The 20,039-nt window shown below is 38.4% G+C and overlaps 1 protein-coding gene across 4 annotated transcripts in view; it reads left to right on the top strand.

Moving 5' to 3' along the window:
- Window positions 1–18,746, top strand: part of FHIP2A (FHF complex subunit HOOK interacting protein 2A) — a 33,484-nt gene extending 14,738 nt beyond the window's left edge. For 2 of the 4 annotated variants that reach the window (XM_065639516.1, XM_065639515.1), the window contains 12 exons: window positions 1,329–1,625; window positions 2,490–2,686; window positions 3,864–3,978; window positions 4,084–4,160; window positions 4,264–4,456; window positions 5,642–5,811; window positions 6,655–6,798; window positions 8,515–8,605; window positions 10,254–10,397; window positions 13,075–13,215; window positions 14,282–14,385; window positions 14,481–18,746. In XM_065639516.1, the coding sequence (XP_065495588.1) occupies window positions 1,329–1,625; window positions 2,490–2,686; window positions 3,864–3,978; window positions 4,084–4,160; window positions 4,264–4,456; window positions 5,642–5,811; window positions 6,655–6,798; window positions 8,515–8,605; window positions 10,254–10,397; window positions 13,075–13,215; window positions 14,282–14,385; window positions 14,481–14,586 (1,779 nt within the window). In that variant the 3' untranslated portion in view covers window positions 14,587–18,746. The remainder of the gene's footprint in view (window positions 1–1,328; window positions 1,626–2,489; window positions 2,687–3,863; window positions 3,979–4,083; window positions 4,161–4,263; window positions 4,457–5,641; window positions 5,812–6,654; window positions 6,799–8,514; window positions 8,606–10,253; window positions 10,398–13,074; window positions 13,216–14,281; window positions 14,386–14,480) is intronic. The other 2 variants (XR_010606496.1, XR_010606495.1) reach the window with 2 other exon arrangements.
- Window positions 18,747–20,039: the final 1,293 nt, after the last annotated feature.

Here is a 20,039-nt window from a genome sequence, read left to right as displayed (position 1 = left end):
AGGATGCTAGAGGACTTTAAAAGATTTAGGGGTAGACAGGCGTGGATCAGACAGACACATTCTGGTTGCTTGGCAGCATTACGCATTTCACACTGTAAATATATATATATATGTATGTTGAAGGAGTAATTTTTCTAGTGTAGTCAAAAATCATACTTATTTTATAGCATGCAGTGTGCTGCTTTTACCAGTGGCTTGCCTCTCCAGGGAATCGGTTCTATGAGTGTATCACAACATTCTGTACAAATTCTCCACAATGAATGCACATCAATCAAGCAAGAATTCACAGCAGTTCTCTAGTTTGCTGTTTAAGACCGTCATGTCCCTGCTGGTTTGTATGCACTAAACGCCATTAACCCCAAATGGTTACTCTTTTAAATTATTAATGCTTGAGATATATTTGCAATAATTTTGGTGTTATCACAGAGAAGGGAAACCATTTGGATTTATTATCTCACTACTGTACTCACTTGAAAAAATGTCTTGTGCTGAAGTCTAATTTATGGTTCTAATAAAGTATTATTCACTCATGCTTATGCCAGAAGAACACTGAATTCTTGCCTTGCTGTGAGCTGCTTCTTGGTATCACAGAGCACAAATTTAAATGTCTTTTTCTGTGCTGAAGACAGATTTATGCGAAGACAGCGTGGTTGCTTTCTTTCAGGCTAAGTAGTGATGCTTTGTGGCTTCTGAGGACGTTCTTTGTGGTCTCTTACAGTACTCAGTGCCCAATGCTAAATTCTGGTATCTTCTCTCCATTTCATCTATGGAGTTTTTTCTTAATGAGAAACACAACTTGAGAGTACTCTGCTGTCATAAAAGTTGGGGGTTTTTTTCCCTTTTCTGTTGAAGATAAAATCTCAAGCAGTTTAGAATGAGTTTAGTTGTATGACGCCAACTGGAAATAGTGTTTCAGACGTTAGATGAATTTGAGGCCTTGACCTAGGAAGGAAAGTTTTATAGTGTGTGCTGAAGTCTAAAGGTGCACTCATTAAATGGAAATGAAAAAGCTCTATCAAATAGTAGGCAAAGCAAGTGATATGTGCCTTCATTGGTGGACAGAAAAAGATGTCATCTCTTTGTAAATGGCGTATTCAGACTTGAAGCAGAATGGTACAAGGCTTAAGAGAAATATAAGCAGATTAAAAAATGTTCTAGGTTTAAAAACCCCCATGCTCCCACAACCCATTACATTCTACGTGGTTACGGCATCCAGTCTTGTAGAGACCTACTCCAAAGGCTGGTGTCAAAAATTTGCCTTTAGTAAGTTTATGCTTCAGAATAAACAGTAATTTCAACTGTGTAATCGCAACAAAAATGCTTTGCAGAGCAAGTTAAAAGCAATGGCTTCCAAGGAATCAGCAGGTGCGATCACAGAAGACATGCTCAAAGGCCAAGACTCTTTGACAACAGACACGGGACAGCCCGTTCAGCCTGAAGAAATACCCGGTGCTGCTGGAGCGGAGCAAATGGAGAATGACGACGACCTCCTGCTACAACAGGCAGATGATCTCTCGTTCAGTCTGGATGAACTAAATGTCACGTCATCACCTGAGTCCTCCACCACTTGTCCAAATCAAGACTATAATTTAGTGAATTCTCTACTAAACCTCACTAAAAGTCCTGTGAGTTGTGGAGGGGTTTTTTTTCTCTGTTTAGTGTAATAAAATGAAATAGTTTGGGTGCTCTGTGAAGTGGGCAGAAGAAGTGAATATACGTGTATGTACATACTGTATTTCAACTATAAAAAGTAAAACGAGGTTTGTTTTGCAGGCAGTTTTTGTAAATTGGCAATTTTATTTGCCAATTCAGATTAAAGTAAAAATACTATTTGAGAAAATTAATATTAAGTTTGTTGATGGTAATGTAGGTGTTTTTTGAGCAAATTGTATAGGATGCTGCATGCAGACAGGCTACATAGGATAATTATTAGGTTAAATATACCACAAGAGAATATTAAAAAAAGTGTTTTCAGTTGTACTGATTTAACCAAACCCACTTTTTTTGTAAAGGCACTGGGCTATCTGCGGTGGTTTGATTTCTTTTAAAACAACTGCTGTATGTCTTACCCAGCTCCACCCTTGAATTCATACTCAGGTCTTTCAGAAAACTCAGAGGAGGGTCGGGTAAGCCTGTAATCGCTACAGCGGTGTGAGAGCAGAAAACTGAACCTGATGATGCACCTCATTATTGTTAAGTGATAGTTTACATTGCCTAATATTTTGGTCTTAAGCTGACCTACAGCCCTAGTTGTGTCAACCTGAAGGCTGCAGTTGCATTCGTAGTACTTGACACGATTCAGGGGAGATTCTTTATTTTATACCATCCAAATTCCATAGAATTAAGTTTCAATGACTGAAAAGGCAACGAAAATAAATGCATTCGCTCACTGGGGGGAATGGAGAGGTTTTATTTGGGAGACGTTTGCTTCTTGGTTTCAAGTGAGCTTTTTTCACCCTCTGATTAATTCTTCCATGTCCTTCTGCCAGGACGGCCGGATAGCAGTGAAGGCCTGTGAGGGTCTCATGCTTTTGGTGAGTTTGCCAGAACCAGCAGCTGCCAAGTGCCTGACTCAAAGCACTTGTTTGTGTGAATTGTTGACAGACAGGCTGGCCACTCTCTACAAAGCCCTTCCTCAGTCACTGGATCCCCTAGACATTGAAACAGTGGAGGCAATTAACTGGGGGTAAGAATTTTATTTTTATATTTAATACCCAAGGTGACTATACCTCTCCCTGAAACTAGTTTTCTGTAGGTAGATAAGATGTATAAAATACTCACACCCCCACGCTAAAGTCTCAAGAGCAGAGCTGGGATCCCAGCTGCAGAGTAAAGGCACGACTTTGGTACGTGTGATTTCTGCCACGGGGCCAGGTTTGGCTGCCAGTCCCTTGCAGAGATTCCTCAGGGGGCAGGTTTTTCCACTGAATTACATTAGCAACTTGTGGTGGTGTAGCTGCAGTATCAGGTACAAATTATTTTCTTGTTCAGATGTGTAGGATTTAGGAAACATAAACTTTTCACTGTACACAGCAGCGTAAGCTGCTGCAGGGGACAGAAAGAATGTATTCGATAACAGGCTGTTGTTGCAAAATTTTTGCAGTAAAAAAGGAGAAGGAAAGAGTAACTGCATAACTTATCGGCATGAAGTAAAAAATACATGCCTGCTAGCCTAACTGCTTGCATGGTGGATTCTCAAAACGCTTCTCTTCCCTACTCTGCCTTCATTATTATGAATTGTTCCTGATATATCAGTAGTGAGGCTAAAAGTAGGTATATGCAAAACAACTACCAAAATTTCCCATGGTTGAAGTTTGAAGATAAAAGGGACAAACCAACTTTAAACAGTGGTATAAATGACTGTTGAACTGCTTTACCAAAGAAAATGGTGAATTTGTTATTCTGTAGAGCCTTTAAATTGAGATACACGTGTTTTTCTGAAAGGTACAATCTAGTTCAGGTATACACTGTGTGGCTGTGGTGAACTTGATTGAGGTTGTTTACAGAGTAGAGAAGAACAATTGCCTTCATGTTATGGTTCTCTGACTACAGGAGTTATTGATTCAGTTTCTGTGGTCTGCATTTCCTGGAAGAACAGATTAGGTGATCAGTTTTCCCTTCTGACTCAAGAAATGCTTAACCAGAATTATTCTGCTGTCTATACTGTGTGTCCTTTAGCATTCCACTGAAAACCTGTGTGATGATAGCACTGCCAGATGAGTAGAGACCGGCAGAAAAGCTATTTTAATGTTCACTTCATTGCAAATAGAGCATTACTCATTCTGTTAAGTTTAATAAGAATAAAGTCCAAGATTTTTCAGTTACTTACAGACTAAGTAAGTATTTTTCCCTGTGTTGTCTAGTTTGGATTCCTATAGCCACAAAGAGGATGCATCTGCTTTTCCAGGGAAAAGAGCGTTGATTTCGTTTCTTTCATGGTTTGACTACTGTGATCAACTCATCAAAGAAGCACAAAAGGTTTGAAATTTTTACCGACGATACAAATATATTCAGCAAATAAGTAGTTCCAGTTGTTTCTTAGCTTTTTAGTTTGAGACACACCATTTTGTACTTTTGTTTCAGACTGCGGCTGTTGCTATGGCAAAAGCTATGCGGGAACGATTTTTCATTGATGTTTTGGAACCCCAGCTGATGCAAACGTGAGTAGCATCCTGCAAGACACAGCAGAACAGAATCTGAATCAGGCTGATTTTTTTTTCAGCTGAAATCCACTGCCTATCTGACATGAAACTTTTTGTGCAGTTCAGAGATTGGAATCCTCACATCAACTGCACTGTTGCATCGCATTGTTCGTCAAGTGAACTCAGATGTACTGCTGCAGGAAATAGTTTATTTTATACTTGGAGAACACAGAGAGCCAGAAACTTTGACAGACATCAACAGACATCCATTGCGACACAGATTAATTGAACACTGTGATCATATTTCTGACGAGGTGAGAAGTGGTTACAACATAATAATGTCTGCTGGTCAGTTCTGTCTTGCGCAGAGGCTGTAAAAACGTCGTAGTGGGGTCTTCTCATCTTTGTGTCAACTAACTTTTTTTAGAAAATGAAAGTGAAACTGTTTTTTCCAGCTAGCACATTGTTCCCATCAATAAAGATTCTTTGCTAAATTTCCTTGCCCCTATGCATATCTAGTTGGGCTGGCTTATCAATATGATAGGGGAAAATCAGTTTCCGTAATTGCATTTTAATTTGCGCTTTGTTATATGTTCTGTCGCACTTATTTTCCATGTTGTGTCAATTCTGTCATGTTATCGTATAAGGTATAGTTAAAAACTTATTTTATATCAAGTAAGTGTGATCAGAGAATACACACAATGCTAACTGAAAGGTGATATAGTAACTTCAAGCACTTTACACACAGTGAACGTTGTTAAAATAATTGACTTGAGTAAAATCCCTCCTCAGGAGGTGCTTGTTTCATTTTTTCCATGAAACAGCCTCCACACTCTGCTTTTTCAAATCAAACCAAGTTTGCCTGAAATACGGATCTCTGCCTTCATATATCCACTTTTTTCAGTATGCTTACCTGCTCACCCCATCAAAATCAATTCTCTTTATAAATTAGTTGATCTTTGCAAAGGTAAGCACTCTAAAATTGTCTTTAAAAACTGTCTCTGTATTACTTAAAGTCAGTCTACTTTTAAAAGCCTACATAATATCTCCATGTAAAAATCTTAGCCTATAGTTCTAGTCACAGTATCCCAGTATTACTTTATTTTATTCTGGGATTTATTACTAACATTCAGTCCTGTTCTGTGTCTCACTGGCACAACGATAACCATCTTCCAGTATGGATCTCATTGTAATATGGAAAGCTAAGCTGTAAGTTCTCTGAATGTTCTTTGTATTGTTCTTTTGGCAGATTTTAGAACAATTTTTGGCTTACAGGAAACAGTGCATCCACATATGGATTTTCAAATGTGTGTGAACTCTTCATCTGTGTTTATACCACATTCAGCATAACAATTTCCCCCTTTCTCTTAGGATTTTTGCTTCCCTCCATAATGTTAATAAGTAATTGCAATATTCTAGGATGTGCAAACCAGATATAAGGTTAAAAGTATAAGGCAGCAGTGCCTCCACTTACTGAATTTTCACTTTTTGTGTTGCAGATCAGCATAATGACTTTACGAATGTTTGAGCACCTTTTGCAAAAACCCAATGAGCACATTCTTTATAATTTGGTTCTGAGAAATTTAGAAGAAAGAAACTACATGGAATACAAGCCTCTCTGTCAAGAAGATAAAGATGTGGTGGAGAATGGACAGATTGCAGGAGCAGTGTAAGTTTCTTTTTTAAGGGAAGTGTTCACAACAGCTAACTTGGATCCTTATTTTTAGAACAAAACAGTTGGGTTTTTTCAGTAATTGAAAGAAAAGTGAGGACAGATAACACTTTAATTGCTCTACGTATTAATCCATATACATAAAGTGATGCAGAAATTATTATATCAGCAACTTATGGAAATTGGTAGAACTGTAACAGAAAAGCTAAAATTATCAAAAGCCTCTTTCCTGAACAATAGTCACCCAAAGGTCTTCATGTATCAATTTACTTACGCATCTACCTAGCTTAAGTCTATACATATTTGTATTGTTTTCAATGAGATTATTCCTGGAAGTCAGTCACTTGGGTTTCTTGCTTATATTTATGTTCTGGAATAATTTTTTGATAGAAGAACTTTTCTGGGACACTTTACATAAAATCCTTTTAAAGACCCTGTGTAACTCTTGTAACTCCTTTTTTTTACTGATGAAGGGGTAAGGACTAGTCACACCAGCTATTTTAGGCATCTTAATTTAGATATTTCTGAGTTGTGTAAAATAATCTTAAGATTTCCTGCAGTGTAACTCTCTGTCATGTAAAAAATGTGACTTTAAGTGATATAATGCAGTGATTTTGTACGAGTCAAAAATGTAATATGTTGTTCAGATTAAAAAGTTAGGATTTTCTTCAAAATAAAGTTTTTTGGGTATCTGTAAAGGTTGGTGTTTCTGTATATTCGTTAGGTAAAAAGATGTGCATATGATAGAAAAACAGAAAACATACCTTTTGCCCCAGAGATTTACATGCCTTCCATAATATTCTGTGAATCATTATGTTTTTGTCTACCATAATCTTACAGAGACCTAGAGGAAGATCCATTATTTACTGATCTGTCTCCAGACAACACGTTGTCAACTCAAGAGTGGCTCAGTGCTTCTCCACCTGCCAGTCCAGAACATCCAAAAAATGATGGGAAGACTGAAGTTCATAAAATTGTAAATAGGTAAGTTGAAACAAACACTTAGAGAAATGTCTGAATGTGTGGGTGTCTGCACATACTGTGCAAATTAAATGTACTCTGTAATTGATGTTATTCTGTGCCAGCTGGTAAAATGACTCCACAGAAGGAAATTATGTGGCATTTTATCAGCAAGCTACTCCTGAAAGATTAGAGCTTACAATGAGTAAAAATAATTCAACACAAAAGAGAAAAATGTAAGAACTTTATAGCTAATAGTCTAGTTGAATACTCAGAATTAACGATGAAAGTGTCATTGATTATAGAACTTTCTTTTCGCAAAAAAAAATGCTATACTTAAACTGCTGTTACAGGACTTTACTTTCCTGGAGAAGTCTGGGAAGTCTTGCCATAAATGTTTTAGGGGAAAAAAGCCCTCAAACTTCCTAATCTTTCTTAAACACATATAAAAAAGTAAATAATTGCCATGATAGAGAAAACCTTCTGTTCCCTGAAAATCAAGGGGCATCTCTGTCACCTGTAACACACCTGTGTGCATGTTGCACATCTTGCAAATTGGATATTGCCAAGAGGACCGGCTCTGCTCTAAGCAACTTAGTGATGTAATTCTCTTAGCAACTAGTATTAGGACAAACACTATTTGCTCTGTTAGTACACGGTAGCAAAGCAGCACTGGTATTTCAGTGCTGACCTATCTACTTGTCCAGAAATAAGCAAAGGTGTTAGGCAAAGGAAGCAACCCGCCTGAGGGCAGGCAGCAGAAAGTGGCATTGTCGCTTCTTGCCCTTTTCCCGCAGTACTGCTATATATAGTTTACGGTGGACATGGTTTGGAGCAAAGATGCAAAGAACACTCTCCTAAATTCACCTCGTGTCATCTCCCTCGTTGAATAGAAATGTTACCAGGATTTGCAGTGTTTTGCAAATTTGTATTTTTTCAGATAAGATGAAGTCCATATGAAAAGTCACCTGCTACATCTTTCTGCATATAAATATTGCGGGAGCCTCCAGCAGTTCCTGGGGTGTGGAGAAAGCTGAAATTTGGAAACAGAGCCCAAAGACTGAGTTTTATTTTGCTGTCCAGAAATTTTAGGGGTTTATTGTTTAAAGACAGTTCCTCTGTAATAAGATTCAGAATTTTCTGATGCTTTTTAGATCTGATATTGGTGAAGTAATAAGGACATACAGTATTTGCACTACATACCTGGCAAAGGCAATGTTATTTGTAACTGGGACACTTATAGGCAAATATTTATGTTCCTAGGTGTTCATTTTTTACCGGAACAAACTATGGTAAATAAAACTGCCTGTGCAGTAGGTTAAGAGGAATATTGACTGCAATTCTCCTTCTCTTTTTGCTCATTTATTCCCCAGTAGATTTTCCATGTACTGTAGTAAGATTGAGTCTGACCTTTAGCAAATACTTGACCTGGTTATGAATATTCCTGTTCGTCTCCATTCTGTCTGCTAATTCTCAGAAAATGCTTCCACTGAGATTTTTACCTCTAGTGCTAAATATGAAAGTTCTGATGTATATATCTTGTTATTATGAACAGTAGTTAGAATAGATGCAGTTAGATAGATTATGTATTCTCTGTTCTTCACATAAAGTTATGGTAGAATCTGTGGATTAATTGGCCAGCAATTCAGTATTGTGTACACTGTTACGAATGGTGAGCAAGTATTGATCTGGTGCTCTGTGGATTGTAGATATTCATTAATGTACTTTTTTTCTCTTTAGTTTTCTCTGTCTTGTACCTGATGAAGCCAAGTCATCGTACCACGTGGAGGGTACAGGTTATGACACTTACCTCAGAGATGCCCACAGACAAGTAAGTCAGTGAAGTCTTCCTGAGTCCTTGAGAAATTGAAATGCTATGAGTATGTACAAACGGTTCTATAAATAGTCCTATTAAATGCGTCTTTTAGTAATGGAAGATAGGAAAATCCAGTTTTTATTTTCTAATGAAAATTTACCTTTCGAGGTCTTTTGACGGTGAATCCCCCTTGTATTACTCTAGTGGGAATGATGGATGACATTAAGTGCATTAATATTCATGTAACAAATACACTGAGAGAAAATCTGAACTGCAGATAGATTCTTAATTTGCTTTTGCATTTATCTGCATTCTCTTGGAGAATTGCCTGCCAAGCTGTTTGAAAGGACTAGAGGGAAATTAAAATGCTGCATAGGAGTTATGCAATCTGGGACTTTAAAAATAAAGGCTCATCACAGGGAATGCGCAGCCTAAGGCATTCAGGTTTGAAGTTGAGAGTTTTGGTAGATAGGGAAAGGTCTTTGATTTCCAGTTTTGAAGTAATGCAGGTTTTGTTCTTACAAACAATCTAAAGTTTCCATGGTCAGAGGACAATCACTGTTTATTTGCAGCTTTCTTATTGAAGCCCTGTGAATCTTCTAAAATAAAAAAAAATAATGCAAACGAGTAGAGTAACTGAGAGAGCTATATTTAGTAGGCACTATTATATTCCATAAATATTCCAAAACCTCTGACTTATAATATCAGCAGTTTAGGGTGGGAAGCTTGAATTTCCGTACTTATTATATAATTTTATCTGTAGTCTGAGGAGAAAGAAAATAGAAAATAGAGAACAGGGAGACAAAGATTGATGTAAAATTCCCCTATGTTCTATTCTTGGATGCCAGAAAACACATATCATCTTTGTATTTTTTTCATGCCTTGGGAAAAAGAGTATTCTGGGAGTTATTAGAGAACAGAATTGGTTTCTGTCAGTTCGTGACAATGATATGGCTACTCTTAAAATACTTCCCCCCTAAGAATAGCCCTGCCTATTGCTGCTATTACATCCAAATAACTGTTCTACTTCCGTATTTCTATTCCTGGAAGCCTGCACAAGTAGGTAACGTACATGCAGTGCAGAATTTCTGAGTGTGTTTTGTCTCTCTTTTGCTACTGTTTATTCCTGGGTTCCTTATTTTCACTGCTATAACCTGTGCTCCTTTCAAGGTGTAATTCCTGGAAAGTGAGACATCAGGCAGCCCACAGCAAACCAGAGGCAGAGGTTGAGAAAGTCTGTTATGGGTGATAGGAAACAGAGAGGGGAGAGAAACCCCTGAAGTACTTTTCATTTGGATCTCCTGCAGATAACACCTGCCTTTCCTCTTCTGGGAATTAGGGAGCAGTATCAATTGGATACTGAGATAAACTACACATAACAGGGTGAAAGTGGGGTAATGGACTGAGAAAAAGAGTGTGTATATGAATGCAATTGTTGTTCTCCACTCATTTTTTCTGAAACTACCCTAATAGCATGAATGTCAAGAAGAAAATGAGTTGCCTGCATAGAAACTGATAGCGTTTACATTAGAGTGACATTTCTTTTTGAACTTAGATTTATTACTTAGCTACAGATTATGGTTTTAAGGTGTATGGACTATTAAAAGGAAATTAAATGGTTTCCGTGGAGGTTTGAGTCTCTTTTCTTCACTACTCTTTCTAGTTTCGGGATTATTGTGTCATCTGTTTACGGTGGGAGTGGCCTGGATATCCCAGATCTTTGGAAAAGTGCAATTTAGAAGCACCATTTTTTGAAGGACACTTCTTGAAAGTCCTGTTTGAAAGAATGGGCAGGATTCTTGATCAGGTAAGAAAAAGCAGGTTATGAATTCCATTTCTGATGCCTTCATCACTGCTAAAGGACTAATCTCCATAAGGTCCTGTGTATTCTCATCACTCAGATGTCCACTGAGCATCATATGATTATTATTGCGTAACGTTCCGTGTCCTTGTTGCAGGTCTCTGTAGATTGCAGGATGTTACAGTGATCAGTATTATTTCACAAAAGCAGAGAACAAAAACTCTCTTCTCTTTGTTAGCCACCTTTTTGTGTACCAAATATTTTCTTGACCAGAAATATAATTTAAATTGATGAGTAAGAAAATAGTATCTTTTAAGATAAAAGATGAGGATAAGATAGCATCTGAGGAATCCTTCAGTACTAGCATCACTGGTTCTGTTTTCATTTTCTAGCATTTACACTGAGAAAGCATGTACATTTTTCAGCAAATAACATAGAGCTCCTTAGTGCCACATTTCAGTGAACTTCAATGTCACTTCTATGGAACTGACTGTTTTGTAAGAATTTTGTAAGAATTTTCTGAAAATTTTAAACCTTTTTAGTTACAGAGAAATTTTTAGGGTGTTATCTGATATAAGGCTGTCTAACCGAGTCTGCTGACATATGGAGAGAAATAAAAGCTCTGTGTAAAGAAGCAGCTTTCCTTAATGCTCTCAATTAGTTCAAATCACAACAGCAATCTGTCTGAACAATGCAGCACGTGTTACTAGTTGCTTTCCTTTTCTTCTTGTGAAAACCAAATAATGCTCATGGCTTCAAAGCTTCCTAATGAATTGACTGACTCAGACAACTTTAAAAACAGTCTACAGTTCACTAGGTAGACAGTGGAATGGATTTATGGAAGGAATTTGTGCCTCTGTCTGCAGAGTAACTTTTCCACAATAACTCAAAATGTAGTGATCTCTATTACCTCTAACATCTCCGGTCCACGGTCTGAGAGCTTCATTGGTTAGATTGGAATGAATCTATTGCTGGAATACCAAGTGCAGAAATAACTGCTACTGACTGGGAGAAATATATGCTTTCACTTCAAAAGATCTATAAGACAGCTCCCTTTGCAATGCAACAGTGTGTGGTAATGAATTGAGGAGCGAGGTACCTAAATATTAGTTAGATGCCCACATCTAGTCAGTGGAAATTTTGTCAGAACAGCCCCGGCAGTCTCTGGAGCTGTTAGACTGAAAAGCAAATCTGTTCTACTGTGAAGTGAATCGCCATCTCAGCTTCCTTGACTCTGTTGACTGAAAGCTCGACTCAGTTGCCTGAGCTGAGGTATCTGTTGCCATTTTTGTGGTGCTCAAGATATTCCTGCAAGCTTGTGGTCACAACAGAGATCTTGCAGGATCCACCCTCTGTGGAACCATCAAGGGACCAGCAGATGCTCTTGAGCGCCTGAGATGACATGAGATGGTTGCGTGCAGGCAAGTGTATGAAGTGTCAGATCTTTGTTGAGTAGGCTAATGCAAGCTTAAAGACATGTAGACCCATCTAAATGTATCTGTCTTAATCTGAAGCTGAGTTCTTCCAAATCTTACAGTCTGGAAAAGGGAAGAATCTGTTTTCTGATTCTTGAGTGGGATGCTAACTTGTGAGCATTAAGATGATAATTTGAGGCCAAGAAATCATACTCTTCTAGATGTGATTATGCCACTGAGGATGTTACTGCTGGTGTGCAGTCAAAGGGATCGAGTGAGTGCCCTGTGATCCACTTCAGGTAAAACAAACAAGATTAAGTTAAACCATCTGGGTGTCAGTAACATCTTCAGGCTGGCATAGGTGTGTACAAGGGGAATGTCTGTCCATCTCTCATCAACGTCATCTGTTCCACCACTGAATAGATGGAAGGAACTTCCACTAGTTCGCAAGTTTGGGGCTGAATTAAAATATCAGCTTGTTTTCACTGTGATGAGAAAACCAAAGACGGAAAAAAAAAGCACTCGGAACATAAAGAAGCTATGGTGAAAATACTTCCTTTTATGGAAATGAGTTTCTCACTACAATAGTAAAATCCTTTAAGCTAGTCACTATTTTTGCCTAGAAAGTTAGGTACTAATTTTTTTTCCTTGTGACTGATTAGCGTCTTCCAGCATCTGACAGCTTTGCCTCTCCCGTGTGGTTGATTGGGGAAGGAGGTATAGAAAAAGCTCAGAATTTCATGCTGCCTTCTCAGGACTGTCTCATCTCCCATATGATGCTGCCACCAGATGACCAGGCCTTCTGCAATGGTTCTCTCCAAGAAAAAAGTAAATAGGAGAGGCAAAGAGAAATGCCATATTAGCTGTAAACATGGGTTTACCTCTCTCAATTTCCTGAGCTCGTACACTTCACAGTTATCCAGGAGAAGCAAGCAGATGTTTAATCTAGGCTGATTTTGTGCTATTTGTTTAGTTACTGAGCTGAAGAAATGTCTTACAGGAAGAGGACATATCCTACAGTAAACAAGTGTGCAAGAGGTTCAAGTGGTTGTAGCAGTTACAGAGATAATAGCATCTAATAACTAACTGTCATATTCATATCAGTCCTGTTGTGGAAAGCAGAGATTTTGGGCCTGTCTTCTAATCTAACTTTTTATCTTTATATATTCATATCCCTGTGCATAAGGTTCTAGTAGTTAAATAAACACTGGCTGGATGAAAAGAAGCCAGCATGAAATAACTGAGCCCTGTGTTTCCTTTCTTTGCAGCCCTATGATGTAAATTTACAGGTTACGTCAGTGTTGTCCAAACTGTCCTTGTTTCCCCATCCTCATATACATGAATACCTTTTGGATCCTTACGTAAACCTGGCGTCTGGCTGCAGGTCTCTCTTCTCTGTCATTGTCAGGGTGAGTAAACACACAGTTAATATTTACATATGGCTGTACAGCAGTGATATATTTATTAACTTTGTAGTTAGTGGTGGTTGTTGCTAGCTAGTTTAAGATGGCAAATGGCTTCTCACTGAACATAGGTACTTATGCTCTTGATTTGAAAATCAGAATTATGAATTTTCTACCAAAACCATTGGAAAATGTATTTCCCAGCATTTTTTTTCATTCTGCATGTCTTGAAAGTTGTTCATTTGCTTAGTTTCATTGTGTATATGCAAAATCACCTCTCTGGCAATGATGTTGCTTTAAACTGGATTAGGTCACATCGTTGTCACTTACAGGCAATATCAGGTAGTGCTGTAAGAACAGGCCAAGTAGAGGTTTGCACCAGGTTCACACACACGCAAAGGACACTCCTGAATATTCTGTGCCGTGATGTGTATCTCTGTTCATCCTTTTTTTTTTTCTGTTCTTGATGCTGAAGTCCTGGATTTTTCAAAAGTCCCTTTCCTTCCTTTCCCTCTCAGATTCCATCTCTTCCTGCCAGAGCTGCATCCTAGAAGTGCTGGCTGGGTGCCTGTCACACTGCGGCTTCTCAGTCAGAGATCCCTTCCCTGCCCCACGCACCAGCTGTTATTTAGCTGGTCGGAAGCATATTAATGGTGCTTGCCCAGTACTAACAGAGGGCTTAGCTCCCTTTTTCCCAGCAGCCCTCCTCATTTCAAAATATAATCTTCACTCTCTCCCTTTGTGCTTTCCTGAAACCCAGGAATTTACTGCTCAGTTGCCTGCATCAGCATTTACTAAGACAAATTAATCGTTGGCATAATTAAAATAAGTAATACCATTTGTGGCAACAGCTAGTAAGGCTCGAGAGTTCCTGCCCATTTGGATCTCTTTACTTTCTGCACCCACTCACCCTTTTTTGGGGCAGAACAGATACTCTGCGTGTTGTTTTGTGAGCCTGTGAGGGTGCTGAAGTGGCTCTGCATCCTGGGCACTGGAGACTGCCAGTTAACCTTGCTACCAGGCACACTTCAAAGGTGTTAACTTTGCGTGTTGATGGCGTTATGCTTCACAGGTCGTTGGGGACCTCATGGTTAGAATCCAGCGCATCCCAGATTTCACTCCCAAACTTCTGCTGGTCAGAAAACGCCTTTTGGGCCTGGAGCCAGAAGGGCCCATGTGAGTAAATACATTGCATATTCTCCAAGACTCACGGCTGGTTTTTCTGTGTGCCAGTCTTGATTCTCTGCTGATTTTTTTTTTCTCTTTCTCAGCATTGACCACATGACGTTACTAGAGGGCGTGATTGTGCTGGAAGAATTCTGCAAAGAGCTGGCAGCCATTGCGTTTGTGAAGTATCATGCCTCGTCTACACCATGAGCAGCCTTGATGAGTAGCCAGGCTGTAAAACCACCCAGCCTGTTTCAGACTGTTGACAACACCCAGAGAAAAGGAGGTGATGCCTCCTGGCAAAGCGTCAGTTGACATTTGGCAGAATTGGAAGAGAAGTTACTCCCACCAGGTGCTGACATCGCAATAGAGAGGGATTCAAGTGGACCTAGAATATGATTGAAGGCATTTGGGGATAAACCAATACATAGCATTTCTAGCCACTGTGTGAAGAGCTGCAAAAGCTGCATGAAGAACCACAGACATCAGACCTTGGTTATTCTGTTATAATGACAATGTTTAGAGAGTTGGGTCTTTTGTATGTTCTGGGGCTCACACATGCCAGTTCGCTTTTTGTGACCATGTTACTTTTTAAAAGCGAATTAATTTTCTAACATTTTTATGTCTTAATTTTTTTTCTTCTCAGTTGGATACATGAAAGGAAATTACAACTATAGTTCCGATGTGTGTTATTAAAAATGAAGAGGTTAAAAAAATCCACCAATCCATACACAGTGGGATATATTAATGAGGGATCATTTTTGTTTTGGTGAATCTTAAGGACAATTCTGAGACTGATTCCCCAATGGATTACTCCAGGAGATATATCAGTATAAAATCAATACTAATGGAATTAATCCTGATTCAGCATCACAACCATAACAAATATATCTGAAGTGTACGTGTTTCTGGCATGTTTGTCTGTGTCATTCCAAGTGATTGCTCTTCAGCTCATCTGTGTAACTAGATTTGCTTTAGGTTTCTGCCTGTGAACTCTAGTTGCTTTGGCTCATGTCACCTTTACAGGGAAGTTATTGTAGGTCATTAGTAATTGTTGTTGAAACAGTATTTTTAATTTCTTTTAAATTTATATTTAGCCTGAATTGGCTTAAGAATCTTTTGTGCCTTGAAAATTGGCAGCATAAACATTCTGTCATTTTTTGAAATGTTTTGATTGCTTATCTAACCATTGCAGTAGTGCTCAGCAAAAGATTGACTGATGCCAATTCAGTTTAAGTGTCGATACCATATATAGGACCAAAATTTACACCGTGTTTTCCTAGTGCTGGGATGCAGAAATGTCTGTCAGTGAATCTTTCTCAATATGAATACTATCAGCCAGGCCAGGCATTTGCATTGCAAGTGTTTGGACTTCAGAGTGCTTTGCTTCTATTTCTCCAGCGTGACAGGTGCTGCAGCCTGCGCTTCCCCCAGTGCCACCTCTGCACCGCAGGTTCAGGGCTCCGGGCTTTAACCTTCAGGTGACACTGAGGGACTTGGATGAGAGACCTGTCCTGCTCTCCGCACAGGTGTGTGGTCCCTCCTTCTGCTCCTACAAATATCATAGCGTAGACAAGCAAGGTACAGTTGAGCTCCTTGTGTTTATATTGTGTTCGTTTGTCTTTCCTACCGTCCCATTTGCACAACTAATGCCCATTTCAGATGTGATTGCTCATACACAAATATGGACTAATTTACTTGGTCACTAGAATTTTTCTGAATTTACATGAAACAGATTCTGCTCTGAATCCATGCCTTTGAGGGTTCTATTTTTTTTTTTTAATATTTATGGAACCTGGATGTTGAGAAGCCTTTTAAGTTAGCAGATTGATTAGAACAGTGTCACATTAGTGGGCTACATTTATTCCTATCACAACAGTGAAGAAGATCCTGCTCTAAAAGCTTCCAGTACAGGTTCAGCTGGAGAGAGCAGTTCTGGAACCAGGGAAATATTTTGGCAGGTGAAACTTGTATTCACTGGCTCCCTATACTGGGAGGCTTTTGTACAAAGTGTTGCATTTATCTGGCAAACAAAAGCATGTTTTACTTCCTCGCCTCCTTTTTTTTGCGAAATTTAGCCCCAAAGTGTTTTCAGGTCAAAGTAGCATAGTAGGATAAAGTTTAAAAAGTGACACTTTCTTCATTTTTGTTCTTTAGAAACGTAACTTGAAAGTAGCAGATAATTTTTAGCAATATGTATTGCAGTCAGTCCATATTAGAAGCTTTGTTAATATAAGATACCTGACACACAGTTTAGAACATGTAAATGTCTATGCAGAGGATGTTTGATACATACATTTGTTATAAATAAGGTCCCAGTTCAGCAAAGCAGTTAAACATAAGCTTCATTTCAATAATTTTATTCCTAAATCACAATTTCTTACATGAACGAAGTTAAGCTGTTGTGCACAAATGCTGATGCTTTCCTGAATTTAGGTCTTTGTTGGTTTTGCTTGAGTTTAATTACTTTTTCCTTAAATTTTCTATCTTATTATTTATTTTTTTCAAGTGTATGTTCCAGAATACTTCTAATGTCTTGATTTCAGTGGAAACTGGAAGTGATATTACTACTATAAACGAAAGTGAGAGAAATATTAAACAAAATTTGCAAGAGCATTCCAAGTAATATAACAATTTATAAAGCCATTCGAGAGATGACTGATCTCAAATGAAAGCAGTAACATCGCGGCTTTTGTTGTTGTTTTCAGTGGTACCTGAGCTCATGACACTGAGGAGTTGTATCAATCAGCTGCTGGAAGGACTGCTGCAACCTCTCTGGCATTTAATGCAAAACAGGCTACTGAGCTGCAAACATAATTTCTTCATGCTTGTTCATGAGAAAAAATAGGTAGATATAGCTATAAACACTTTTAAATTCAACATATTATTGTTCGGTCTCCAGCAACACTGCTGATGTTCTTGCAAACTAAATGTTATTTAGTTGATAAGACATGGACCCATCCTGGTGAAAGTGAAGCAATCCAAGTTGCTTTGGCCTAAATGGTTTTTGTGAGCGCTGCCTACAAGCCCTTAATTACCGTACATGATGACAATGACCTTTATTTTTGTAAAAGTGATTTAATCTTCCCTCAGACATGGAACTCGTTTAATTATTTTTCGTGGTGATATTTTTCATGCACTTTTTTTCAAAAAAAGAAAAGGTTAGAAGTTAGTTCAGGTCCATGTTTTCACCTTTCCAATCTATGCATGTCATTGAGATGCCCATTTTGTTTCTGTGTGTGTGTTTGTATGTGGTTATTTATTACCCAGAAATGGACACCTGAGAAAATACATGGCCTGAAGTTCACAGCATATGCATATCCTCCAGATGTCAGTGGGAAATGCAAGTGCTTATCACTTTAGAGAATACGGCCACTAGTATTAGATTGAAATACTTGAGAGGTAATACTAGAGTAATTTTTTTATTTCAAAAAGCAGATCCAAACCACATTTTAACCCTGATGCACATGTGTGTAAATAGACACGTTTTTTACTTTTTTTCCATTTACAGTATGTATTTGATTTAGACTCCGATGTAGAAAATTTTGTAATAAGCCATGTGCTAGCTCTGGTAGAACAAGTTCGTCCTTAGTTTCTCATATGACTGTAATATTCCTGGTATTCAGATCCCATCTGTGTAATGTCCTTACTATGTATTTGTCTGTGCAATATAAAAGCTGTGATTTGATACACAGCTTGAGTCTGGTTGTACATCACCTATGTATATATATACATATATATATATATAAAAGGACCAGAATCCCAAGCTTACTTACACTACGATTAGTGTAAGGATTGTTGCACTTGATTTTACAGGGCACAAGTAATCATGGAACGGCTTTGTAAATGCATGGTAATTTCTACCATAACCTGCTGTGTATTTCACAGATGACATTTTACTAGTGGTATTTGTCTTGCTGAAAGAAATACTAAACCGAAGTGCTAGGTAAAATTGAAGGGTTGTGTCGTAGACTTGGGGCTACATGGAAAATCCATATCTGATATTGCATATCATGCAGGGTTTTCAAACCATGATCCTCAGTACTTTCTGTGCCCTGTAAAATAGTGTAACTATATAAAATATATATCCTTGTTTTGCCTCCTGCCTTGTTTACATTAAACAGAGGATATTCAGTAAAATTTTTCTATTAAACTTCGTGTAGGTCACTTACTGAGAGTGTTGCCAAGGTTTCACGGGTGTGGGATTTCCAATGAGGAATTGTTGAAACAGCCACATTACCAGACATACAATATTAAGTTTTATGAAGGAGGTTGTGATAAATTCCAACTTTTTGTGCTAAAAAATGCATGGAGATTAAAAGGGATATTCTCAAAATAAATCAATTTCAATGAAGTCACTGCTTCTGTTATTACAGAATCCATAATAGGTTTTGTATGGATGACCTTGAGACAGAAAACACGTTAACATTTTCCATCATGCTTTTGATCCTGAAGTCCTTTCATTTATTTTGAGTCTGTCACTGCAGCATCTTCTGGGATAAACCTCTTTCCTGTACAGTGCTGTAGGACACTGGAGGGGCTGGGAGTGAATCAGCTCATTCTGGCCTATGAACAGTGGGAGCAAAATGAAATGGCCAGACTTGAGTCACCTGAACATAGATTCACGTCTGATCTTCCCGAAAACCCTAGTATCTGTCAAGACCTTGGTTTCCTATTGCATTTGAGTGCAGAGTGTGTCAGTCACAGCATGAGTTTATTGAATTGGATAGAAATGTCATGTACGTGAGTAAGCATCGTTTCTTCCTTCAGGGCCTTTGAGGAATGCTTTTATACATATGGTTTCATATATTTTAAAATTGTATTTGTTGAGTATCTTTTCTTAGTATCTCATCTAGTTTTGATGTCCTTGAAGTTTTCCTCAGCGTTTCAAAAATCTCATTGCTCTGTAAGATCCCCTCTGAGGGCTCCACTTGGATGTTAAGCTGTTTCTCCTTCTCAGTATTTAGCAACTGCAAGTGCTCTTGCATCTTTTACAAGAGAGCTACAGCAAGATGATACACTTGACAGCTTTTTTAACAGCTCTCAGCATCTTTCCCTCATCCTCTTGGGTCTCAGAGATTGTCATCTCCCACCCTAGATCATTTATTTGCTGTGCCTTGCTTGAGGCATTTTGAGATTTAGGGACTTTTTGCTTCCTCAAGCAGTGAGGAAGATGCATCAAAATTGCACATTTTATGTCTTCTTGTACTTTTACTTTGATATCCTTGAAATGACTGGATTATTGAAGCATGATAATTTTATGGCAATTGCATCCTGATGCAAGATTTTGGGGCTCTACATCCTACTGGAAAAAGACCAGAGTATTACCAGTGTGTGGTCTCTACTTCGTATTTGTTAACTCATTTTAGAAATTCTCAGTTGAAGCTCTCAGCGTAGGTGCAAGTAGTGCAGGATCTACCGAATTTGTTAACCTTCAAATATTAACAGAACCAGTGCTGTTGAAGCCTTAAGGATTTTGCCAGTTTGGTACACAATCTAATTGGATTAAAGTGCAATAATAATAACGCTCAGAGAAGTGAATCTGTCACAACTCGCATGAGCCCTTTCAGCCTAAACCCACATGTTCCCGGGACATCCTTTATCAGCTGAGGTTCCCTTCAAAGGATAAGAAACAGAACTGAAGAGCAATTTGGGACTCAAGA

This window comes from Caloenas nicobarica, chromosome 7, assembly GCF_036013445.1.
Source record: "Caloenas nicobarica isolate bCalNic1 chromosome 7, bCalNic1.hap1, whole genome shotgun sequence".
Taxonomy (NCBI): domain Eukaryota; kingdom Metazoa; phylum Chordata; class Aves; order Columbiformes; family Columbidae; genus Caloenas; species Caloenas nicobarica.
This window is presented reverse-complemented; position numbering and strand designations above follow the sequence as displayed.